This window comes from Aethalodelphis obliquidens, unplaced genomic scaffold, assembly GCF_003676395.1.
Source record: "Aethalodelphis obliquidens isolate GAN/ISIS:26980383/991018 unplaced genomic scaffold, ASM367639v1 scaffold28, whole genome shotgun sequence".
Classification (NCBI taxonomy): Eukaryota; Metazoa; Chordata; class Mammalia; order Artiodactyla; family Delphinidae; genus Aethalodelphis; species Aethalodelphis obliquidens.
The window spans coordinates 22,822,005-22,847,716 of NW_020837972.1; the positions used below are offsets into that span (position 1 = coordinate 22,822,005).

General features: G+C 53.1%; 1 protein-coding gene across 2 annotated transcripts in view; it reads left to right on the forward strand.

Moving 5' to 3' along the window:
* ADGRD1 (adhesion G protein-coupled receptor D1) overlaps positions 1-25,712 on the forward strand; it is a 142,668-nt gene that overhangs the window by 48,550 nt on the left and 68,406 nt on the right. For both annotated transcript variants that reach the window (XM_027125156.1, XM_027125157.1), the window contains one exon: positions 4,044-4,185. In XM_027125156.1, the coding sequence (XP_026980957.1) occupies positions 4,044-4,185 (142 nt within the window). The remainder of the gene's footprint in view (positions 1-4,043; positions 4,186-25,712) is intronic.

Consider the following 25,712-nt stretch of genomic DNA (forward strand, 5'->3'; position numbering starts at 1 on the left):
AGAATGAGCTGGTTTTCCAACCAGGAAAGACCCCCAAGCCCTGGTATGATCAGCTCCAAAGTGACAGATAACCCAGCCTCCAAGCGTTACTGCTCCCTGGAAAATAGGTTAAAAACAAAAAAATCAAACCTGGGTCAGATTTATGAAACCAAAGCAAAACTCTTAGTACAGTTGGAGGTACCAGAGAGATTAAATGAAGTGGGTAAAAAAAAAAAACAAAAACCAAAACAACCCTCTTTTTATTATGAAAAATTTTGAACATCTGTAAAAACAGAGAGACGGTCATCACCGGGTTATGACCAGGACAACCCACGGCCGTTTGGGCTTCCTCTGTCCACCCGGCCTCACCAGTTATTTGGAGGCAATCTCTGACATCATGTAGTTTCATCTGTAAATATTTAGTCTCTATTTTTAAAAGATAAAGACTCTTTAAAAACTACAGAGTAAACTTCCCGCCGTTATCGCATCTCAAAAGTAAACAGTAATTTCTTAGTTCTTCCGGTGTCTCGTCGTTGTCGACTTGGGTGGGTCGCGTTGAAGCGGTGGGCTCCTCCTGGCCCGGCGACCCCGGACCCCCAGCGGGGCCTCTCCACAGGGCGAACCCAGCCAGGAGGCAGGGCCTCCCTGGCTGCATGAGAAGTGAGTCACTGGAGAACATCCTTGTAAACCCGTCCATATTGGGAAATCGCACTTTTCCGGATGAAAAATGCTCCTGAGGGTGCAGTGTAGACCGTCAGCCTTCCCGTGACTTGGTGTCTGGTATCAATTCCTGCCCTCAAAGGCGGTGTTTCCCAGACTACATCTGGCTGAGTCCACGTGTTCCCGGGGTGGAACCCAGGAATCCGCTCTGGATTTGCGTTCTGTCTGTCGAGAGAAGGTTCTCCATGTGTTTTATATTTGTTCCAATATGTTCCATATTGTCTGCCTGTGAGAAGATTCATTCATTCAACACATGTTAATTGAAAACGTACCGTGTGTCAGGCATGGTTCTGGGAGCTGGGAGAGCAATGAACAGAATGGGCAAGAATGCGGCCCTGAGGGACCTTACCTCCCAGTGGGAGAGGACAGCTGACTGGATGAACTATTAGAAAACGTACACGGAGGGGGAGGAGGCGTGTGTGACAAATGATGCTGTATTTTTAGAGTTTTATGCCCAGGGTTGTGATTTTATTGTTGGCTAATATTGGAGTCCTAATTTTTGCTAGAAGAATGACTTCTAGCTTGCTTGCTGGAATTACGTACGTGATGAGTGCACGGAGTCCTGCGCAGGGAAGCGTGGGCTGTGAGGTCTTGGCAAGGGTGAGCGCAGAACATCTCAGCTCCCCGGAATCATGGGCGGAGAGGTCGTCCGCCTGGGCAGCCCCATCGTTCTGCGAGCGAGCTGGCCTCTGTGTCACCGGGGACCACATCCTTCTGTCTTTGGGTCTTGTTTGGTCCCTGGTGACGTCAAGCCAGTCTTAGGTTTCCACGGCAGGGGCTGAACCCCACGCATTTTCAGTGGGGGTGATATCACCTCTGTGGGGTGAAGGTTGGTTTTGGGGACAAGGAGTCTGAGCTATGACAGTGGTTGTGACTCTGCGGAGTTGTATGGAGCGTGTTTTATGTGCGTAAGCAGATTTACTGTATCTCTGTGGCACTAAAGTCTCACGGGATGGGCGGGGTGTTGGTGGGTTAATGGCGGGGTGTTAGGAAAAAATGTCTAATAAGACTCTGGAGGGGGTGATGAGGAAAACAGTGGTTGAGAAACGCTGAAGTAGCGTGCTCCTTTCTTTTCAGTGTCTTTTGTGTTTTTTTTTTAATGTGTGTGACTTATTCTGTGTGTGTCTTCTCGTCCTGGGCTTGCACCAGTGACATTTTCCCAGAGAAGAGCAATCAGACAGAAAATCAGCCATGTTCTCTGAGCTTCCAGCAGCCGCTCAAGATTCCAACCTCGGTGATATTCAGACACGAGGAAACCATGCCTCTGTTTTGCTACAGACCTGGGTCCTTGGTGACCTTCCGTTGGAAAGACCCTCTTGCAGGGTCTTTCCATGAAGACAGGGCTGGGTTTTAAATCTTTACAGCGATATTTTTTAAACATCTCGTATTGACAATTCCAGGAACAGTTCTGTGTGCTCCTGGGGACCTGCTCTTTTTTAGGGACACGTATAAGGACCCTGTGTGCAGAGCCGGGCGCGGTGTGTGAAGGGGGGCGGTTGCAGGAGCTGCGTGGGTCCCGCGGGCTCCAGTCCAGGTCAGCAGCTTTGAGGCCAGTTAGTAGGCGCAAGTAGTTGAGGGAGGAGGAAGAGGATGGTGCCCCCGGCTCCCAGGGGTCGGCTCGATGTTACGAAGATAGTCCTGTGGGCATAAACGCACGTGGGGGGCAGAGTCCCCGGTCGAGCTTTGGAGACTGAATAGGAGACACGCAGAGTCCAGGTTGGGCAAGAGACCCGCAGGCGGCTGGGCGGCCCGAGCGCGGGCCGGATGACTCCACGCCGAAAGCATCCTAGTGTAGCTGCATCTGAAATTCAGATTCAGGCAACAGACATCTGCTGATCACCTACCACACGCCGGGCGGGGCGAGGGCTCGAGCAGACACCGAGAACACAACATTCAGATCGGTGTGCGTTCTGGGAGTCATTCAAGCACTGCAAGGGGCAGGCCCTGAACGTGAACACCTTCTTAGATCTTGCACCCCAGGCTCCTTGCTTGCCTAGCCCTAGTGCTGGCCCTGAATATCATTACAGCCTCGTGACTCCATGAGACAAGTACTGTGTATACCAGTCAGGATTCTTTTGATTGGGTTGTAAGTGACAGAAACCCCAGCGTAAGCTGTATTTTTTAATTTTCTTTTTAATTTATTTATTTTATTATTTTATTTTATTTATTTATTGTGTCTGGCTGCGTTGGGTCTCTGTTGCTGTGCACGGGCTTCCTCTAGTTGCGGCCAACGGGGCTGCTCCTCGTTGCGGTGCGCGGGCTTCTCATTGCGGTGGCTTCTCTTGTTGTGGCGCACGGGCTCTAGACGTGCAGGCTGCAGTAGTTGTGGCATGCGGGCTCAGTAGTTGTGGCTCGCGGGCTCTAGAGCGCAGCAGGCTCAGTAGTTGTGGCGCACGGGGTTAGTTGCTCCGCGGCATGTGGGATCTTCCCGGACCAGGGCTCGAACCCGTGTCCCCTGCATTGGCAGGCGGATTCTTAACCACCGTGGCACCAGGGAAGCCCCGTAAACTGTTTTAAGCAAAAGAGGAGTTCGTTGGATCACATGAGCTGAAAGGTGCACGGGCTGCTCGATCCAGCATCCAGTCGATGTCACTCAACTCCACCTCTCAGCTCTCAGGGGGTGGATCCCCTTCCCAGTCAGTCTCTCTGCTCGTGATTGTAAGCCACTTCTGGGACCTCATGCTCAGGGCTGATGTCCAGCAGAGAGAAGTGAGAATCCAGCATTTCCTTCTGAATCTTGTTACTTCTCCTCGGATCTTCTTGGACCACGTGCTCACGTCTGAACAGTCAGCATGGTCTGAGGAATGCAGTGCACTGATGCATTCAGGTCAGGATAGCAGGCTTTACTCTTAGTCAAGGATGGAGTTCCCTCCGAAGCACGTGGGCTGCACGTGGGGAAGGGGTATCACCTGGAGGGAAGCTGAGGTGCCTTTATCAGGAGAAGGGTGAAGGGCTACTGGGTGACAAGACAACAGCTGTCTATCACACTACTACTTACCACATGGGTTTATAGTTAGGGCAGACAGAGTTCCAATAGGTAAGTCACTCGTCCAAGGTCAAGTAATGGATGGCTGGGATTCAGGCTCATTGTTTTGACCTTTCTGTTCTTCCCCACATCCTGGGCCAACCCCCTTCTTCTACTAGATTATAGGCTCTGTGAGGTCAAGGGCTCCCTCTCACCTTTCGGTACCAGCATCAAGCCCTAGAGAGAGCAGCTCTTTGATAGAAATCAAAGCTCCCTCCAAAAATGATTTCAAAAAATCTCAGACTTAACATTAAATTTTAAACCCAAGGGTTTTTTTCTTTTCTGTGTGTTTTGTAATGATTTTTCATTTCTTTCCAAGGATTGCTGAGGCAGCAAATTACAAGCACTGCTTGCTGTCTGTGAGCAGCTACCTGATTTCCCTGGAGGTCTTCCCGACGCCAAAGCTCTCCCAGAATTTATCGGGCTCCCCCCTCATCACCGTCCATCTCTGGCACCATTTGGTGAGTTCGAGTGAATTTGTCCTCATTTCTGTTCTTTGATTTCGTTTTGCAGCGAGGAATATTCATGTGTATGATTGTATAAAGAATCTTAGATGGATTGGTGCTGGCCAGGACTAGCATCTCCCTCTTCCTAGCATTCGTTTTCTTGGGATTGTTTGTGAACAGCGGTGGAAAATCCCCCGGATGGCAGTGGGGTTGGACACACAGTGTTGACTTTGGGTAAGAAGGCTTGTAAGAACAGATGCCACCTTCGTAGATGTGTGCGCCACAATCATGGGTATTTCTGATTTACAATAAAGGTCGTTTTTGGAGGAGGGGGATATACGGACTGATTCTCCCTTATCCTGATAATCGCCATTAGTCAGTTGGAGAGCTTGGTTCTCTCTGGGAAACAGTTCAGTGTTTTGAAGAGACTTTTCTTATGCTTTCGGTTTTGAGTGATGAGCCGTTTGTTTTGCCCCATGGTAACCGTAATTCTCTCTGCCTTCAGTTTATCTTTGTCGGCGATAAGAACGACAAATGTATTGGGGACACAGATGTGCACCTGTCCTTTAAAAAGTACGGTTTTCCCTGTGTCAGGATCGTGTGCTGTGATACAGCGTTGATTCGACACTTGACGGTGTGGTTTTTCAAGGAGTTTATTAGAAAATGCAATATATATAGATATATATAAAATTTAGTTTATTGAGGTGTAGTTGATTTACAATGTTTCATTAATTTCTGCTGTGATTCACCTATACATATAAAATATTTATAGATATAGATACACACATTCTTTTTCATATTCTTTTCCATGATGGTTTATCATGGGCTACTGAATGTAGTTCCCTGTGCTATACGGTAGGACCTTGTTTATCCATTCCATATGTACAGTAACAAGAACTAAATATATGTTTGATTGCTTGAAGTCACACAAAGACGTTTCCCGCCAGGATTTTCTATTTTGTTCCGTTGTATACTGTTCCATCCCATTCCACCAACATTACCTGAAGCCCTACTATGTGCCAGCCTCCGGGTCCGTCCACCTGTGTTTTCGTCCCCTCCTCAGTGAGGCGGCCATCGAGGGAAGCCAGTGAGTCAGGACATAGTCGCTCTCACTGCAGCTCCCGTCTCACCCTGCCCCCCGACCCTCATTCCCCACGAAGGTCAGGCCCCGTCTTGGTTCCCTCAGAACCCAGCTCCGCCCAGCCGTCCACACTTTCTGGCCAGTGTTCGTCTGTATTTGTGCTTTCGCAGGCTGATGGCATCACCCGACAGCCGTTGCTCTGTTCTCTCTTTCATCCTGACGGTTTCGCCGGTTTCTCACGTCCCTCTGGTCATCATTCCCTCCTTCCTCAGGGAAGGACGTTTTCCTTCTCCTCCTCGGGAACCTTCCCTCCCTTCCTCCGCGCCCGCTGTCTGCCTGCTCCATCCCTCTCTCTCACGCCCTTTCCGTCCACAGGCGAACTGTCCTGACCTGAGAATGCCCCTCTCACCCTACCTACCTCTCTCCCTCTCTTTCTGAAGATCACAAAACATTTTAAATTGTGGTAAAATACACATAACATAAAATTGACCTTCTGAACCGTTTTCAATCCTGCAGTTCAGCGACGGAAGTAAAGTACGTTTCACGTTGTTGTGCAGCCGTCACCACCCTCCATCTCCAGGACTCTCTTGATCTCGAAAAACTGAAACTCTGTCCCCATTAAACACGAGCTCCCGCTCCCGTCTTCAGCCCCACGCCCCCGGCACCCCCGCTTCTCCCTTCTGTCTTTATGATTTTGGCTACTCTGGGAGCCTCGTGTAAATAGAGTCATAGAGGGTTTGTCCTTTTGTGTCTGGTTTGTTCCACTGAGCACCAAGCCCTCAAGGTCCATCCGTGTTGTAGCAAATGTCAGAAAGTCCTCCTTTTTTGTGGGGGGGGCAGTGCCATGCGGCATGTGGGATCTTAGTTCCCCGACTAGGGATTGAACCTGCGCACCCTGCAGAGGAAGGGCAGAGTCTCAACCACTGGACCGCCTGGGAAGTCCCAGAATGTCCTCCTTTTTAAGGCTGAATCATATTCTCTGGTGTGGATGGACGACATACATTTTGTTTATCCAGGCATCCGCCAATGGGCACTTGGGTTGCTCCCACCTTTAGGCTATTGTGAATAATGCGGCCATGAATGTGGGTGTGCAAGCGTCTCTCCGAGACCCTGCTTTTGGTCCTTTTAGGTGTGTGCGTGCAGAAGTGGCATCGCTGGTTCCCAAGTTCCAGAGATCTTATGTGACGTCCACCTCCCTTCCCTTCTTCAAACTATTTAAAGTCGATTTTTACTATCTCCACTTTCCATACACATTTTCGAACTGCAAAAATGGTCTCACACGTCTCCAGAGACCCCTGCTCATCTGGGCTCCGTCAAGGCCCGTGCCCCGCCGCAGCCCCTGACGCCCCAGCCCCGGGCTGGCAGTCCACGCCCTGCAGGTGCCGCCCTTTCCCTGGTGTCAGCCCCACCTCTGCGGCACCACCTGCTGTAACTCCCTAACACAGGTGTTCCTTCAGCCCCTCTGCATGAACGTGTACTTCTCTGAATTCACGGGGATGCCGTGATTTCAGCCATCACCTCCGGGCAGGTGTTCCCGATGACACGAAACCCACCTCTTCCCTCGGCCTCGCTCCTGTTTCCGGGCAGGTTTCTCGGCTCCAGGTGTGCAGGTGGGCACGTTACCCCCGAGCCCGCACGTCCTCTGTGTCTGTCCTCTGTCACCACATTGCCTTCTCTCCGCTCTGAGCCTGGCACCCTGGCGCCCTCCTGGGTCCTGGTCCCTGCTCAGGACCAGCTGTGACCCTATTTTCAGAGCATCCCTCGCACCTGCTCTGCCCCGCCATCCCTCCCCTGGTTCTGCCTGAGCTAGAAGCTTCCTGACTGTTCTCCCTGCTTCATTCTCCCCGAGTTCCAGGCTTATCTTCCAGAAACACATGCCAGGTGGCCTTACTCACCTATTTAAAATCTTTCGGTGACTAAGGTTTCCCTGAAGACACATTTCAACTCCAGGCCTCACGGTCGGTCTCTAGCAGACCTTTCCAGTCTGACTTTCTGCTTGAATGTCTGTCTGGAGGAATGGAAACGCTCGCTCTCCCCTGAAGTCCAGGCCTGGTGGGCCTCCACCCTTGCATGTGCCCCTCCCTTTGTCTGGAAGGCCTTCTTTCCACGTCTCTGAGGTCAGTCCCACCTCCTCCATGAAGCCCTCTCTGATGTCCCCAGGGAAGGGCCACGTTTCCCTCCAGGCCGTCTTTGCACTGCGTCCGTACCACCTCCGAGGACCGTATGTTATTGTTTATGCAAATCGATCACCTCTTAAGCCAGCCTGTGCGTTTCTGGAGGGGCTGCCCTGGACCCTGTTTGGGATCACTGGTTCCTTCCTCACGATGCCCGGCACTGAGCGTTGGCTCACAGCAGCGGCTCAGTAGATGGCTGCTGAGGAAGTGCCGAGCTCAGAGGCAACAGCACCGTGGAGTAGCCTCGTCAGGAGCTGTGCTGTTACTCGTGTATGTTTATGTGGCTCCCCTTTCTGTGGAGAGACGCTCGTCCCCGGGCAGAGGCCCTTCCCTTGCTGCCATGGTGCGGACGCAGCTAACTCGGCAGGAGTGAGCTCGGCGGGCTCAGCCTGTGTTGGAAATTTGGTCCTGGCGGGAAGCAGTGGCATTTTAGTGCTTCCAGTGTTGGGGGTTTTATAACGTGGCATCGAGATGTGCAAGTCTGTAACCCCAGTGTGTAGAAGCAGAGAAGCCTTGCTCTGGACGACTCCGGAAGCGATGTGTGCTTGAGGCTGAAGTGGCCCTGGGGAAGGGGGCTGTGAGTCACGGTGGTCGCTGGGGGCCAGGCTGTGCTGCGGCTGTGGGCTGTGCTGGGGAGCGGGGGGCTTGGGACCAGGGCCTGCAGCTGAGGCGCGAGGCTGAGCGGGCAGCGGAGGGAGGGGCGCGTGGCCTGAGTGCAGGGCTTCCCGGTGTCCAGACCCTCAGTGAGTTCACAGGGCAGGGACGTGTCCGTGCATGCACACACACACACCCGGGACATGCGCTGACACACAGATACACGCACATGCACACCTAGCACACACACAGACACACAGACACACCCAGGACACACATAGACCCGCCACACACACACAGCCACACACACACTCAGGACATACGCTGACACACAAATACACGCACACATGCAGACCTAGCACACACACAGACACACACACACACCCAGGACACACATAGACCCGCCACACAYACACAGACACACACACATGCAGACCTAGCACACACACAGACACACCCAGGACACACATAGACCCGACATACACACACACAGCCGCACACACGCCCACACCCACCCTCCTTGCTGGATCAGGCTGGTGTGAACCTGGAGCTTGAAGAGCAGGGCTGATTTTGTTTTGTTTATCGGGGTTCCCTCCCTCCCCCCAAGCCCCTTTCCGAGTAGGGCCGTCTCCAGGGGCCGCTACCCTCAGGACCTCACCACCAGCCAATGTCTTCTGGGATGTTCTGCCATAAAGATCCTTACATTAAAAACAATGTTCTCAGTATTTTCTTAGGAAACCAACTCGAGCCGGTTACTGGTACAATGAAATAAACAAGCCAGAGCCCACTGCCCTGATCTCCAGGGGCTTTGCTCTGAGCCCCCGGCGCTCATTACGGCTCTGTGCTGTCTGTGGGTGGGACCCGGCTGACAGACGGTGGTGGCCCGTGTAGCCGGGGCTTCTGCTCCATGTCGTCTCCGGAATCTCTGTGTCGGGCATGCCTGGGGCCCAGCGTGTGTGTCCTCAGAGCCTGTGTTCAAACCCATCACAGTGTTTTGCTTCGTTTATGTCCCTTGCTTCCCAAACCATCAGACTGTCCAGATTCCGACCCTGTCCTTTGGCCGCGCCCAGTCGTGCTGATTTGCAGGTGGTCTCTGCTGCTCTGCTGAGCGTCCCGGCCGGCGCGGGGAGCCTGCTGGGCTGCAGCCTTTCCCAGCTCAGGGCCCTTGGCCGGGCAGCTGGCAGCGACGTAGAGGCTGTTGCAATAGACCGTCCAGCTGAGAGGGATGGAAACGGGGAGCAGATGCACAGCCCCCTCTAGAAGTTACTCAGGGCACAACGCTGCCGTGGTTAACTGGTCCCTGTAGCAAGTGACAAAGTCCCCTGCCTAAAAGATGGGTCAGAAATGGCCGTGTTCTGGCCAGTTAGAATTGCCACGGCCTCTAATCGGAACCTTGATTTGTAAGTCAAGATTGAATGGTCACCTTTCCCTGGTCAACGAAGATGAGGCCTTTCTACCCCCAGAAGGAAGCAAAGCCTGAGAGAAGCAGATTCTTCGGAAACTCTGAGAATTAGAAAACCAAAAGCCAGTCTCTTGCAGAGCTAAGTTCAGTTTCAATGGCTGTTGTCTAAAAATTACTCATCAATCAGGCTTTAGCGCTCTCTGTCAGTCCCAAAGACAGGCCGTCCATCCATCAGATTGTCATAAAGTTCGGAAGGGATTGAGTCCAATGACAGCGATGTCCTAGCATCAGTGATGTTTGGCCCGGGAAGTGGCCAAAATGGAAGGTCCGCCCCTCTGTGCGTCTGACACCCCCTCCCGGAGGACCAGCGATGGGGCTGTGGTCAGAGCACAGACCGTGCTGCCTGCCCAGCTCTGACCCGTGACGGCCGTGCACCTCTCGCGGTGAGTCCGTGGGAGGCTCGGCGGCCGCCACACAGGAGGACCAGCCACACAGGAGGACCATCACGGTGGCCAGCTCAGAGGCTGGGGCAGCGTGGCTGCCATAGCCGTTCACAGTGTGAGCCTCGTGGGGAGGGGCTGGAATCGCCCATCTGAAGTCGTTTCATAGTGAGAGAGGCGAGTAATCTAGAGGGTAGTAAGAAAATCTGCGTCATGAAACACTCACAAGTAAACACGAGGGTATCATTTGTCCTCCGAGATGTTTATTCATTGGCTCATACGTTGACTCAACAAAAACCAGCTGTGATCTCGAGTGGGGTGTTAGCCTCCCTGCCTGCATTTCGTCATTCGTAAGCCGGGACGGGGGTTGGTTAGCGCTTGTTCAGTTCATAGTCGGCGGTGCAGGAACAGACTCCAGCCTCGGAGGAGCTTTAGCAAAGAGGGCGTTTTCCAGGACATCTTGCAGCTCACAGGGCTGGAGGGAGCTCCACCCAGGGGTGGTCAGGGCCAGACAGGGGCCCTGCGCTGGTGCTGGGTGAGGGCCACCTCTGTGTCTGCATGTGTCCCCTCCTCACAGTTCAAAGCCCCAGGAGAGAGCGGGAGGGAGGATGTCTGTTGGTGTGTGAGGGTTGTATGCCCCTCACGGGCCAGAGGGTGGCGGGGAAGTGGGTGTTGTTCTCCCAGCATCACCTGTGTGGGGTTCGTGCACCTTGACGACTGCAGCATCTAAATGCTGGGGTGGGCCTTGTGCACAGAAGTCCTGACCAGTTCCGGCCCCAGGACTTCCATCTGAGTCTCGAGACGCACACGTGCTTGGGGACAAGCTCTGAGGGAAGCCCTGGGCTCTCCCCTGGTGGGGGCTGGGCCCTGTGCCCTCAGGGTTGTACCTTCTCAAGCCATCTGGATGCGGGGAGCGGCGTCAGGACACAGGGGGCTTTGGTCCTGCAGATGGAGTGGGCGACGTGGCTTGCTCAGAGGTAGCGCCACAGCTTCTGATTTTTGAAGGGAAGCCACCACCTGGATTTGAAATTGTATCTCCGGAGTTGTATTGTTGGCAGCGAATTCAAATTCGCTGTTAACATTTTCAACCAAAACTCATCTGTGGGTTGAATTGGGCTAGTCGGTCACCAGTTTACAACCTCTATGGGTTTTTTAAGATTTTTATTTGAAATGATTTTAAACTTAAGGAAGAACTGCAAAATAGGACAGAGTTCCCATACCCCCAGCTCACCCTAATGTTAATAGTTCAAAGTAGAGTTCTTGAAACCAGGAAATTCACAGTGATATTAACTAGTCAACAGGTGCTTTGGAGCTTGTCAGTTTTCCTGCCTAGGGCTTTTCCATACGGGACCTCGCCTGTCCCCTCACCTCCCAGCCTGTCGTGGTTCTTCAGCTCCTTGGTCTTGCAGCGCCTCGACGCTTGCATTGTCCAGGACGCTCACTTTGGAGAGCGTCTCTCAGTGTGGGATTACCTGACGTTTTCTCACGACGAGGTTGAGCACCACAGGAGTGAAATTGTGCCTTTCTTGTCGGCTCACACCGGACTGTGTGAGTTTCCTGTGGCTACTGGATAAAGTAACACAGACGAGGGGGTTAGACAGCAGACCTTCATGGTCTCGCATCCTGGAGGCTGGAAGGTGGAGATCAAGGTGTCGTCAGGGTTGGTTCCTCCTAACGCCTCTTACCTTGGTGTGTAGACCCTGCCTTCTCGCTGTGTCCTTATGTGACCTCTGTCCTCTTCTTATAAGGACACCAGTCATATGGGATTAGGGAACAACCCTATGGCCTTATTTACCTTAATTACCCCTTCAAGGCCCCGTTTCCACATACAGTCACATCCTGAGGTCCTGGGGACTAGGTCTCCAACAGATGGATTTGGGGACACAATTCAGACCGGATGCAGGCAGTAAAGGATGGCATTTATCATCATCAGTGATGCTCACTTTGCTTGCTTGGTTGAGGGGGTGTTTTCCAGCGTTATCCATCGTAAAGTTACCGTTTTTCCCTTTGCAAATTATAATCTCTTGTGAGGGAGATACCATGAAACCACACAGCTGTCATACCTCTCATGATACTTTCTCCAAAAATTTTAGTGTCCATCAATGGTTATTACCTGCAAAAATTATTACTGTAGTGTTTGCCTAATGTTGATTTTCTATTTCCATCATTCTTTCTACATTTGTTAGTTGGAACTTTAATATAAGGACAAATTACTCATTTATTCATGTCAATATGATTCTTGGCCATTTTGTTCTGTAGGCTCTAATCCAATACTGTCATTATTTATTTTGTTGTTCAAGTTGTCCCAGCTTTGACCATTGGGAGCTTTTTCCCAGTGGGCTTCTGTGTCCTTCCGATAAGCTTTCCTCGTTTTTGAGTCTTTCCTTACTTTCTAGCATTAAAGATATTCTAGGCTCATGGACTCCACCATTTCTCCAAGCAGCCCTGGTTCATTTTATTGGCTAGTGGTGTTTAGAAACCAGGATCTGGGTGCAAAGTGTGCTCATTTCTACTGGGGTGTCATTGCTTCTGAAATGTATGTATGTACTTAAACAAGCAAACACACGCATTTATATATTTATCTTTATTTATCCATCTGTATGTATATGTTAAAAAGTGTAAGTTCATTCTGATAACGCTTTGCAATCAAAGACCACAGGATTCATTCGAGGCTTTTTTTTTTTTTTTTTTTTTTGAGGTACGCGGGCCTCTCACTGTTGTGGCCTCTCCCGTTGCGGAGCACAGGCTCCGGATGCGCAGGCTCAGCGGCCATGGCTCACGGGCCCAGCCGCTCCGCGGCATGTGGGATCTTCCCGGACCGGGGCACGAACCCGCGTCCCCTGCATCGGCAGGCGGACTCTCAACCACTGCGCCACCAGGGAAGCCCCGAGGCTTTTTTTAATATCTTTCCTTCTCCAAAGCTGGCTCTCATGATTCTCAGTACTTTTACTTATTGGTAAAATAAAATATATTACACGTACAGAGTCGTTCAGGATTGCTAACCCATGCCCCCGTGGGAAACAAATGTACCAGCTAGAGGACGATATTTGTTCACGTTCTCTTTGCCATTAGCTTACACTATACGGTGGAAATTCTGTTTCACAAAGTTACCTAGGTTGGTTCCTTTCTGCTCCCTTCCCTTCAGAGCGGGTTAATCATTTGTGATACAGTTAGATTCGTCTGTGGTTGTGTGTACTCAGTGATGGCTGTGCCCCGTTCTGGCCAATTTTAGTTATTGATGTATTTGGGGTGGGGGTATGTGAAATGTAACCACAGTCCTAAGGGTCAGATCTACACAAGCAGGTGCACTCAGAGGCGTGGCACCCCACCCTGTCCTGCTCCGTCCTCTGTTCTTTGCACTCCATCCCCAGCCATGCCCTCTAGGTAAGCAGTTCTCTTAGTTTCTGGTTTATCCTTTCTGTGTTTTGTTTGCATTGAACAAATAGGTGCATGTACATTTTCTTATATCTCCTTTCTTCCATGAAGGGTAGAGTGCTATAAAAACCCTTTTGTGGGCTTCCCTGGTGGCGCAGGAGTCCTGAGAGTCCGCCTGCCGATGCAGGGGACGCAGGTTCGTGCCCCAGTCCGGGAAGATCCCACATGCCGCGGAGCGGCTGGGCCCGTGAGCCATGACCGCTGAGCCTGCACGTCCAGAGCCTGTGCTCTGCAGCGGGAGAGGCCACAACAGTGAGAAGCCCGCGTACCGCAAAAAAACCCAAAAAAACTCCACCCTTTTGAACTTTGCAGTTGTTCACTCCACAGTCTACCCTGGAAAGCAGTTCATAGAGATCGTCCACATCCTTTCTTTCTTTTACAGCTGCATAGCACTCTGCTGTGCGGATTTATTCAACCGTCATGTGGTTGTCAACTCCCCTCCTGCATATGGGCACTTGAGTTGGTTCCAGTATTTTGCCAGCAGTTTGTTGGAGTGAATGACATTGTTTGCCTGTATTTTCCCGTTGTGAGAGGTGTAGCCTCTCTTCTATGCTCTTGGAAAAGTGTGTGTCTACTTGCAAATGGACCCCTCTCCCCAGGCTGCTCTCTCGCGCCTCTAGCGGTTCAGGGAGCAATGGAGTGACAAATAGCAGAGAGAACAGGAAGAGCTCCGTCTCTGCACGTGAGGTCACTGTGCGAATGGGTGCCGCCAGCCAGATTCCTTCCCCTCTGCTGCTCTTGTGAGCTGTGTGTGTGTGTTTAATTCATTTCTGAAGATGCAGCGTTATGAGCTGTCAACCACAGACAATAATAATCGTCCAGATGACCCAGAAGAATAGCAGTACATGGGGAGAGGCATTCCCGGAACCCGCTGCCCCCAGTGACAGTGCGTTCTTGGGCCCCAGCACAGGGGCCCGGGAAGGCGTGGGCAGGAAGCAGGTGCAGACGTCTCCTCCTGAGCTGTGCTATGTGACCTGGGTCACGGCTGGAGGGAGGCGGGGATGGCTTCGAGTGCTGTTGAAAGCCACTGGGCTTCAGGGGTGGCTGGAGAAGCAGCAGCAGATGAAACTGAGCGTTGCTATGCTTTTTGAAAACACAGTTCTTATTTCTTTAAGCACACCACCCTTCCAGACTCCCAACAGCGAAGGAAGGATGTTTGGATAAGCATCCCTTTGTTCTGGAAGGCTCTGGGCAGGGGCTCCCTGGGGCACTGTCTTTCACTGGTCCTTGACACCTTCTTGTCACTGGAGTAGTTCAGAAGATGGTGTGGGCTAGGGGTGGGGGGTGGTGGGAGTGGGGCGGGGGCAGCAGGGGGGTCAGTCCTTCGCAAATCCTTCTCACTTTCCTGCTGTAGCTTGAATTCCGGCTTGGGCTGGCCTCGAGGCAGCTGCTGGACGTTTTGTAGAAGTTCACATTTTTTCCTTCTCTGAAGTCAGGAAGGTGCCAGTTTGGAAACCAGAGAAAAAGAAAGGGTGGATTAGAATGCAATCTCTGTTCTAATGGTGGGTTACTGTAGTTATTTTTAAAAAAGAAAGTCTTTGAGTGAAGGCTTGTCGCCCTGAGGAGAGGCGGAGAGGAAATTTTATCAAACCAACCGAGGACAGTAATTGCGGCTTGTCTCAGCCGGGCGTTCTCTAGGGTTTTGGGGGTTTTTCCTCTGAAGGTTGCTTTTGCATTTCTGAGGACGTTTGTGGAGGCATGCTCTTTTGAGTTAAAATGATTTGTGCGATGGGAAACTGTTTTTGCGGAAGCCCGCGCCGGTGGGCGGGGGCGGGGCGAGAGGGGCTCAGAGGACACGTGGGGATGGTCCCGTCATCGTCGAGGGGTGCGTGGCTCGGAGCCGCTGCGCTTTAGCCCGGCAGCAGGGCCCGGGCTGACGTGGCGTCTTTTCCTGGCACAGAGTGGGGACTCCCTGGGGTTTCTGAGGGACAGTGGCCGCACGCCGGTCCCCAGGCCTGTCCTGGGGGTCCTAGGGGGGACACTTAGTTAAACCCAAGCATGAGGGTGGCCCACCAGAGGCGCTGGGCTTGCGTTTCTGGGACACCACGTGGTCATGTCATCAGTCCATTTCCGAGGACATCGGGTCCCATCAGTTAGTCCAGACGGTCAGGCTGCAGAGGGCGAGTTGGATCTGGACTTTCGTGAGCCCAGCCTGTCCTCTGACCCTGGGCACCGTGAGACGACAGAGGGGGCCATGCTGAGGGGCCCGGGGTGGATGGGGGGACCCGTCTGGGGCCCAGTCACACCCTGGGGCCTGCCCCCATCCCCCCTGCCCCCAAGCTTCCCTGAGCTTTGCCTTCCAAGCCGGACAGATTTCTTCTCCCAAAAAGCCTGTTTAATGTCTCGGGGGCACCTTGGCCCCTGAGTCAGCACGCGCGTTTCACCAGCCAAGGTGTTTGAATAGAGAACCCTCGGAGTGGACTCCAGGTGGCTCCTGAGTGACCCTGAGCCTCTGGCCTTAACGTCCCCACTGGACAGAACTGCGGCTCAGACACATGCGGGCACTTGACCTCCCGACTGAGATGCTCCCGGCTTCCTCTGCTCCGCGTTACCTCGAGGAGACTCGTCTCGGGCAGGGCTTCTTACCTGCAGCACTATTTATATGCTTGCTGACCATCCTGCTATGCCTTTTCGCATACACTATTCAGGTCTTTTGCCTACATTTGTATTGGGATGTCTGCTTTCTTTTTCTCACGGATTTTTTTAGGGGTTCTTTATATAGTTTGGGTATGAGTCACTTGTTGGATATATGCATTGCAAATATTCTTTCCGATGGGGTCTTGCCTGTTTACTCTTGGGCTGCCTCCTGGAGTTTTAAGTTTCAACGTGGTCGACTTCATCAAGCTGTCCTTTTATGCTTCGGGCTTTTGTGTCCTGGTGCAGGAATGTTGCCTCACCCAAGCTCATGGAGATAGTCCCCCAGCTCCCTGAAAGCTTTATTGTTTCCTCCCTCACCTTTGGACCTAGTCCTTCTATAATTGTTTCTGTGTGTGCTATGAAGGGGAGGTCAAGATTTATTTATTTTTCCCAGGTGAATAGCTAATTTACCTCGCTCTGTTTGTTGAAAAGATAACATCCCCTCCCCCTCCCTTTACACTGCAGTGTCACTTTTGCCATAAATCAGGTCACTGTTTACGTGCGATTCTGTTTCTGGACTCTGCTCCTATCTGTTTATTCTGGTGCCAATTCCTGGCTCTCCAAACTGCTGCGGATCTCTAATAGGTCCTGAGAGGGGCTCAGACCCCCCCAGCTTGGCTCTCCCAGGCTGCCTTGGCTACTTTGGGTGAGATACACACTTTAACGTTTGATACACATCGACACACACCTTTGATACACATAGTGCCCTTCAGAAAGCTTGTAAGAGTTTACATTGTCCCCAGGCAGCCCCGATTTCCCCACATCCTTGCAAACCCTGGTGGCAAGATGTCTCCTGGTAATGTTATTGTTGTGCTTTTATTTGCATTTCTTTGATTATGCGTGAGGCTAGACACTTTTTCCTATTGAATTGGCCATTTGCATTTTCATTGCTTGTATCCTTTGACTTCTAAGGGCCATGTGCCTGTCACAGCATGAACTCATTGTCTGTTATGTTTCATTTTGACTGTTTTGGGCATGTGCAAGTTGAATGTTTTTATATTATCCAACGTAGCCACCTTTTCTCCAGAAGAAGGCTGTGTTAGCTTCCTGTCGCTGTTGTAACAAATCACCACAAATGGGATGGTTTAAAGCGACACGGCTTCATCATCTTCATGCTCTGGAGGCCACGTCTCCAGCCTCCGTCTCCCTGGGCAGGAGTCAAGGTGCCGGCGGCTCTGCATTCCTTCTGGAGGCTCCAAGGAGCTCTGTGTCCTTGCATCTTCCAAAGACCCCACCACTCCTTGGCTTATCTCTCCCTCTGCCTGCACGGCCTCTTCAGACCTCTCTCTCTGGCCTCTGCTTCTGAGGTCACCTCTCCTCTGCCTCTGCCCCTCCTGCCTCCCTCTCACAAGAACTCTGGTTGATCACACTGGGTCCTTGTGGAACAGCCAGGATAATCTCCCCATCTCGGGAGCTTTAACTTAACCCCACCTGCAAAGCCCCTTTCCCTCGTAAAGTAACACTCACAGGTTCCGGGGATTGGGATGGGATCTCTCTGGGCGAGGGGGTGTCATTTTGTCTACCGCAGAGGGTAGCGTAGGAGTCTATAGGAAGCCCCTTCCAGGTCAGTAGGGCTACTGAGACCCTCGGGGAGGGTGGCCAGGTTTCTGAGTGAGACAGCCACCACTGCGGGGTGGCAGATTTCCCCTCTAAGGCGTGAGATTTCTGTGCCCAGACCTTTCACTCTGACAGATGTGATGGAACACGGAGGCAGATACATGGTCGCTGCGCCCCGTCGCCCCTCCACAGAGGAGCCTGCTCAGCTGTGTGTCAGGGCCGGCATGGAGGACGTCAGCCTGAATCCTAGAAACAGTGGTCTTTCCGCTTCCGGGGAACAGCGAAAGCGCTCTCCACCGCTTTTATAGCCAAACATGGATGCCGGATAATTCAGTGCGTAGCAACTGCCGTGTTTCCCAAGTACACTGAAAAGAAACAGGAGACCAGTAATCTGATACTCGTGTAAAAGCCCGTCACTTAACTGGCCAGTTTGCCACACACAGAGCACCTACTGTGTGCAGGGAAGCCTGTCCAGCCGACATGTGGTCCTGGGCGTGACTGTGGGTACGCGGTGCCTCTTATCACTCAGCAGGTCTTAACCACCCAGCATCCTCCCGTGGGGCGTTCCAGGTGCACCCAGGCAGAGGAGGTACCGCTTCTCATCCTCCCGTGGGGCGTTCCAGGTGCACCCGGGCAGAGGAGGTACCGCTTCTCATCCTCCCGTGGGGCGTTCCAGGTGCACCCGGGCAGAGGAGGTACCGCTTCTCATCCTCCCGTGGGGCGTTCCAGGTGCACCCGGGCAGAGGAGATACCGCTTCTCACTCTGTGTTTTTGAAATCGCCACGCGGACACCGTGGGAATGGGGGTCGGGCAAAGCCTTGGTCGCATTGTCTGTAGCTGCAGTTAAACGCAGATGGAGAGGGCCCCAGGCTGCCCAGACGGCCTGCTTGAACTCCCCACCTTAGCTTACGGCTGCTCCTTGGAGATCACTGCTGAGGTGCAGTGTCTCGGGCTGGTTTGTGTCTCTCCAGCCCTCTCTCCTGGGCCAGCCCACGTCCCTTCCTGAAGACGCACTGGGCTGAGGACCCTGAGAGCGGAACCAGCTCTGGTGGTGGAGGCGAGAGGGCAGCTGATGGCCCGGCTCAGCTGAGACTCTGGGCCGTCCTCCTGTTCCCTCCCTTCAGGCCTGGCTGACTTTCTTCCAGGATCTGAGTCTGTGGGTCCTGGTGGATTTTGTGGGATTGATGGAAACTCTGGGACTTAGCTGGACTGTACCTACCTTTTGACCCATTATTGGGATGACTAGGTCCACACCTCGAGACTCCATATGGTCACCTCACACACCTGTGCTTTTCACTTAATCACCCCACCCCGTCCCCGCCCGCGACGCCAGCTTCCATGCTGCCAGTGCACAGATTCATTCTCGTGCTTATCTTTTCCAAAAGGTTGGGTCTTAGCAAACACTAGCCCTCCACCCTTAATTCAGTCCCTGTCTTAAATGAGGTCACTGGTTTCAGGGGACCCATTTCCTTTCTCTACCATTGGCCTTTACTGGACCACCCAGGTCCGCCACACAGAGCTCCAAGACTCCGCAGCTCGTGTTGGGGCACACGGGTGCCAGCCACCTGTCTCCCCAGAGACCTCGGGCTCCTTAGGCAAGATGACCTACCTTCCCTCCGGGGACCAGCTCTGCGTGCCAAACACTGGGTGGTTTTGCTGCAGCTCAAAAACACCCCCAAGATGCCGTCAGCCCCACCTCCCAAATCTGGGGTGTCTACCTGCTGTTCAAGTGACTCCTCTGTGAATTGCCACCTGGGCAGCGTGCCTTTGAAATGACTCCAGGCTGGCCTCCTTCCTCATGCAGATTCCTACCCGCCCCTTTTTCTTTTGGCCGCGCTGTGGCACGCGGGCTCTTAGCTCCCCGACCAGGGATCGAACCCGCACCCCCTGCATTGGGAGCGCGGAGTCTTAACCCACTGGACCGCCAGGGGAGTCCCATGATTCAGACCCCTTTGACCCTCAGAGAGAAGAGGTGATGTTTCCATGCAGACGCGGCCCTTAGCCCTGCAGACACAAGCCACGAGAGCTTTCCCCGAGGAGTCAGCACAGGCTCACAGCCTCTCGCCCGAAGGGTGCATGTCAGCCCCCGCCTTGCCCCCTGCCACTGGGCTGCTTCTCGCATACTGGCTGGAGCAGCCCTTCTGCCTGGGGTCCCGTACTGGCTGGAGCAGCCCTTCTGCCTGGGGTCCCATACTGGCTGGAGCAGCCCTTCTGCCTGGGGTCCCATACTGGCTGGAGCAGCCCTTCCGCCTGGGGTCCTGCTCGAGCTCACGAGCTGCCTCTCTGCAAAGACAATCTCGCAAATCCACGCTTTATTGTTCAGCTTGTAGCGCCTCTTAGACCCTCCCCATGGACGAGTCACCTAATGGATTCTGACACTGAAAATTCAGCCCTGTGGTAGGTTTCACAACTCAGTTTGGTTTCCTGAAAGTATATGCGTTGTGTCGGTTGAAGCCTCCAGTCATCATTCTGTGACCTTTGTGATGAAGAGTGGCGGCGGGCAGCTTATTAGGGGCGCGTGGGAGGTCCGACCGCGCATCTGCCGGTGCCCCTGGAAGGTGGCAGCTAGCAGAGTGGTGACCCTGCAGCTCCAGTCACAGCTTGTCGGGTGTCCACTAGTGAGCTCCCTCCTTCGTCCCCCTGTCCCAAGAGGGTTCTGTTTATCGGAGAAACGCTGAGACTGTCCCAGCGGCCACTCCGTTAGTCTGGTTCCTCTTCTCCCCCGTGAAATAAAACTGTCATTAACACCCGTTCCCGAAGCTCTTGATGATTCTGTGGTTTGCGCAGAGCTGCCTGCATTTTCCACTCTCGGCCACGCAGCAGCCGAGCTGGCGATGCCAAGTTTTCTGTTTTGTGCGAGCGGGCTGTTGGGTGGGGCCCCTGTGAGCCCATCCAGATGGGGCTGGGCTGTGGTTTTGAGCAGCGCCGAGGCAGGGGTTGGGGGGCAGGGTGGCGGGGAGGAGTCTGAGGAGGCAGAGGTCTCCCAAGCTGGCCGTGGCCTGGGCTGCTTTCATCCTGGTAGGGAATCCTGCAAACGGTGACGCAGACCTTCATTCATTCATCCGGCAGACATTGATTCAGCCCCACGCCCGTGCTCTGCACCGTTGTGGACTCTGGGAACGCCGATGAGCAGGACAGACTTGTCCGCACGTGGCGTTCTCTCCCCCGCTGGGAGGGTGGGCGTGCAGTATTGGTTTATCGATCTCTTCTCCTCTGAGGTCAGCCCGGATGCGTGCACTTGTTATTTGCGGCTGGGCTAGGCTGGGAGAGTGTGTGGGTCGATGAGGGCGTCTAGACAGGCACCTCTTTGATGGGAAAGTGAGCGTTCACCCCTCTTGTCTAGCTAGCGGGAGTTGAGGTGATGGAGGCTTGGGCTGCCTCTCTGCCTGCTGGAGGGAGGACAGCCTGTGGGGTGTGGGTGACCGCGGGAGGGGGAAGGGGCGTGGTCCTAGCCAGGAGCTGGCCCAGCCGCATGGTGCCCTGTGACTGCTTCCACGGCCGCTGCATCTGCTGGGGGCGGGAACGGCTGAGTCATGCTGGGGCCTCGGTGAGGTGGGTGAGGACTGGGGACACACACGGTGTCACATGATGCTGAAGAAGATTCTGGGCATGTTGATGACCTGGGGCATTAGCGGCGGAGCACTTGCGTCGTGCGCTTGGCAGGACAGAGCCTGCCCTCTGCTGCCCCCTGCTGGCCCCGATGGCACCCAGCAGGAGAAAAACGAGACCAGCCTGCTGGCTGGGTTCCCAGCTCCTGTCCCCAATCATTCCTGCCCCGTCTCCACTCACCGTCCTTGCCCAAGACTGTCATCGCCCCTCTGAGCCACCGTGATGGTCTCTCACCTGTTCTGCCGCTGCCAGGCTTGCCCCGCTACACACAGCGTCCAGAGGAATACAGTCAGCCCTCTGCACCCACGGGTTCCACCGATCTCAGATCAAAAACATTAGAAAAACAAATTCCAGAAAGTTCCCAAAGGCAAAACCTGAGTTTGTTGCGTGCTGGCAACAGTTTGCACAGCATTTACGTTGAATTTACAATTACATAGCATTTATATTGTATTAGGTATTATAAGTAATCTAAACATGATTTAAGGTATATGGGAGCGTGTGCGTAGCTTACATGCAAATACTACACCATTTTGTGTAAGTGCCTTGAGCGTCTTCAGATTTTGGTGTCTGAGGGGGGTCCTAGAGCCAATCCCTCTCAGATACCGAGGGGCGACTATTCGAAATGTCCATTGAATTGTGCGACTCTCGTGCTTAAAACCCTCGACAGCCTTCTGTGCATTTCGAGTACCATCTAAGTCTACAAAGCCTTGTCTTTTTTTCAGCCTTGTTCTGTGCCACCCTCCCGTTCCCTCTCTGCCTCAGCCACAGGACCTTTGCACGTGCCGCATCTGCCTGCAGCTTAGATCAGCTGTGTTGCCACTCTCTGAGGGGCCTTCCCTGACCCACCTGGACACTACTGTGTCCCATTCCCTGGTGGTACTTACACTCATCACGTGGTCATTGGATGAATGCTTGTCTTTTCCCCTAAACTGTACCTTTCCTGCATTTTTGCCTATCGTGCTGTGTGTAGCATGTGGTGCATAGTGGGGTTTTCTGATGATGAGGATGCTGACCTTGGAAAAGTGAAACGACCTCCTCCACATTTCCTGGTTGGGGAGCGCTGGCTGCAGGTACTGAGTCCAGGTCTGCGAACCACCAAAGCTGTGCCTTAAAATGCAGCCTGTCCTCCCTGGGAAATAAATGCAGACTTCAGTCAGCGCCTTCGAACTTGTTCTATGCTTTATGCTGCGAACGAGAAACGTACGCTGCTCAGGGTTTAGCTCTCGTGCATTTAGTTGTTGCTGTGATGTTGATAGCCGGCCCCCAAACATGATGTTGAGCTGATTGCTTTAAGATTTGAAAACAGAAACACTGCAATGGTCCATCGCTTAACAGGTGTGATACTGTTATTATTTTTTTAAGGAACCAGATCATAACAGTGTTAATGGAAGTCAAAATAAAAGAAGAAAAATGCGCCCATCTTCCTAGATGTAGACCTATTAATGCCTTACGCTCATGCATGCATTTTATACAGCGGGAATCGCATGTAAATGAAGTTTTTATTCTCTCAGTTAATTGTTTTCAATATATCCATAAAAGACAAGATGATTGCTTAGAGATTCATCCACATCAAAACCAATAGAGAGAAAAATTATGCCACTAGTAAGTGCTCTTATTCTCCTCCTTGTTTATCTACTTAAACCAACAAATAAGCAAAGCTCTAAAAACAAACCAGTGTCGGGGAAGCATGAACCTGCTCCAGTCTCCAGCCTGCTCACGTGGGTGCTTGTTTGCACGCGCTCACCATCCGTACGTACGTTCCTGCGGCCGCTGAGGGCTCAGTGACCCGGCACCTGGGCCGACCCTCCCTCCCCGCAGGCCACGCAGGTCCCGGGCTCAGCCCAGGCAGCATCTTTGCTGTTTTGCTTGGTATCTCAGTGTGGGGGCTGTGCTTGATGGAGAGAGAGGGCATCAAACACAACCCCCCCTGCATTTTCTAAACTAGACTTGACCAAGCTTCCAGTTTCTTAAGAGAATCTAGAATTTTTAATATGAAAATTTCCAAAAATTTGGAGCACCGTTCAGGGCACATAAAATACGCCTGGAGACAGGGATGGGCCAGCTGCACGACTGCAGTCCCCTCGTGTTGCTCCCAGATGGTTTGCTCTGGAACCATGGAAACACAGCCAGGAGGGGGCTTTCGGGCGAACATGGGAGATGGGGCTCCGTGGGCTCGGACCTCGTCGGGGATGTAGACAAGGAGGTCCTGAGCAGGTGAGGAACCGGGGTGGGGGGGGGTGCTCTGCAGGGGTGGTGACTCCTTTCTGTCCTGAGGGGGATTGAAGGATGCTCAGATGACAGTGAGTCAGATGGAGGTGGAAGGGGAACAGGTCAGCTCAGGCCTCGCCAGGGGTGAGCCTGGTTTCCCAGGACGGTGGACGTCACCTCTGTGTAGCCCCCGTGTGCCCGCCCTCTCCACTGTGATGATGGTGCAAACAGCAGCTCCCAGCTCCTGAGCATTGCCCGGCCTGGCGCTGGCTGGAGCACCTCCCTGACGGCGTGAGCCCACCCAGGCTGTCCAGCTGGGAGCACATCCTCTCTCCTCCCCTACTGAGGCCAGACAACGGGGGGCTGGTACTAGAATCTGGGGGCAGGTGTGACAAACTAACGCCCCGGGGAGCCAGCCCGGAAGCAGCCCAGGGGTGAGACCCCTGTCCACTCATCCTCTCCCACCCGTGGGACCTGCTCCTGCCTGCTTAGGGTCAGAGGGGACGGAGGGGCCCACTTTCCTCTAACTCTGTGACAAGAGCATGGCCCCGGCAACAGTGCCTGGGACTGACCCTTGACCTCGGAGTCAGGAGAAACCTGGACGTGAGTGGGGACCCCTCACCCCACTGATGGGGCCGCGGGAGGGGATGCACATCCTGTCTCCCTGGCCTACTGCATTTTCTCAGAGAAGTGGCTTTTGCAAGAAATCTGACTTTTCACGACGTACAACGCTCAAGAAGAAAGAACAGGTGCGGGCTGAGCGTGCGAGGCAGGTGGGCGCGCCTCTGGCCCTCGTGGGGAGGAAGGGCAGGGAGAACCCCAGTCCTCTGGCAGCAGGCGTTGCTGACTTCTCCTCAAAAGGGTGCACGAGTGAGGAAGAGGTGTCCTTCAGAGCTTGTGTCTGGGGCTGGACAGAACAGGTTTCCCCGGGGGGGGCCCCAAGGAGGGGCTGCTGGCCGGGAATCCCCTGCCTTCTCCTTTGCCGGGACAGAGGGCAGAGGTGGCGGCGGTCGGTGGAAGACTCAGCTCTTCCGGGGCCTTGCCTCAGCCCCCATCCCAGCAGGATCCTCACAGCAAACACAACTGCTCTGCTCCAGGGCCAGGGAAATGGGGGGAGGGGGGACCCAGCCCAGCCTGAGCTGGGGTTTCCATAAAGACAGGTGTCCCGGTGGGGACTGTGTGGGCGTCATCTGGAAGGACTTCGACACGCACTGCTCGGGGCCCATGGTGGCCGTTTGGAGACAATGGAAAAGAAAGGAAGCGGGGAGGAGACAAAGCAGTGTCGGCCCTGCAGAGATGCCCGGGAGGGACGGCTGGGCACGTCGGCCTCGGGAGGCTGACTTTGTGTCTATCAGGAGGGCGTCGCTTTCCTCCCCAGGCACGTCCCCACTTAGAACAAGGTGGCAACACACACCTTGTGAGGGGAAGAGCGTCACCTGGCGAAGGTCAGCTCTGCCCGGGGCCTGGGGAGGGCCTCCTGCTTTAAAACAGTGCATTGGCTGCAAACACCTTAAGGCTGGGAGATTTCCCAGGAAAATCTGCGTTTTTGTCCGTTTTCTCCCTTGGAAAATAAAGGATCAGAGATGGGGGCCCCAATGCACATCTGGGCCACCATCCCCTGGACTCTGGGTCCCCGCAGAGGCCCATCCCCTGCCGGCGGGACAGGGCTGCTATGGCTTCCAGGGGTGCGTCACCCCCCGGGCGGGCCGTGCAGGAACGCTTGTGTGCGACCAGTGGAGTGGCTCTTCCTCCCCTGGGGGGGTCTCTTGTAGCTCCGTTGCTTTCCCAGGCTCTGGAAGAGATGAACGGGATTTGTTGTGAGGCGTTTGTCACGAGACGTGTGCAGCCAGTGTGGAGAAGCGCCTCGTCACTTCCTGGGCCTCCCCTCCCCCTCCCCCTCCCTCTCATTCAGAAGAGACTGAACACACTCATTAAAAGCAACATGCTTGTGAATCACGGTCTTGATGTGTGGTTCTATATTTTTATAAATAAAGAAAATAAATTTATATTTATTTTATAATATAAAATATTATATTTATTATATAATATTTTATAAAATATATAATTTATATTTTTATTATATATATAATATAATATAATTATATTATATATATAATATAATTTATATTTTTATTATTTTTATATTTTTATCATAATTAAAATATTATATTTATTTTATAATATAAAATAAATTTATATTACTTCTTAAGAGGAGGGTAAAGTCTTAAGCAATAACACACATAACCTTTTTAAAATAAACTTATTTATTTGTATTTATTTATTTATTTGGCGGCATCGGGTCTTCGTTGCGGCGTGTGGGATCTTCGTTGCAGCGCGCGGGCTTCTCTCTAGTTGTGGTGCACTGGCTCTCTAGTTGTGGCACGCGGGCTCCAGAGCACACAGGC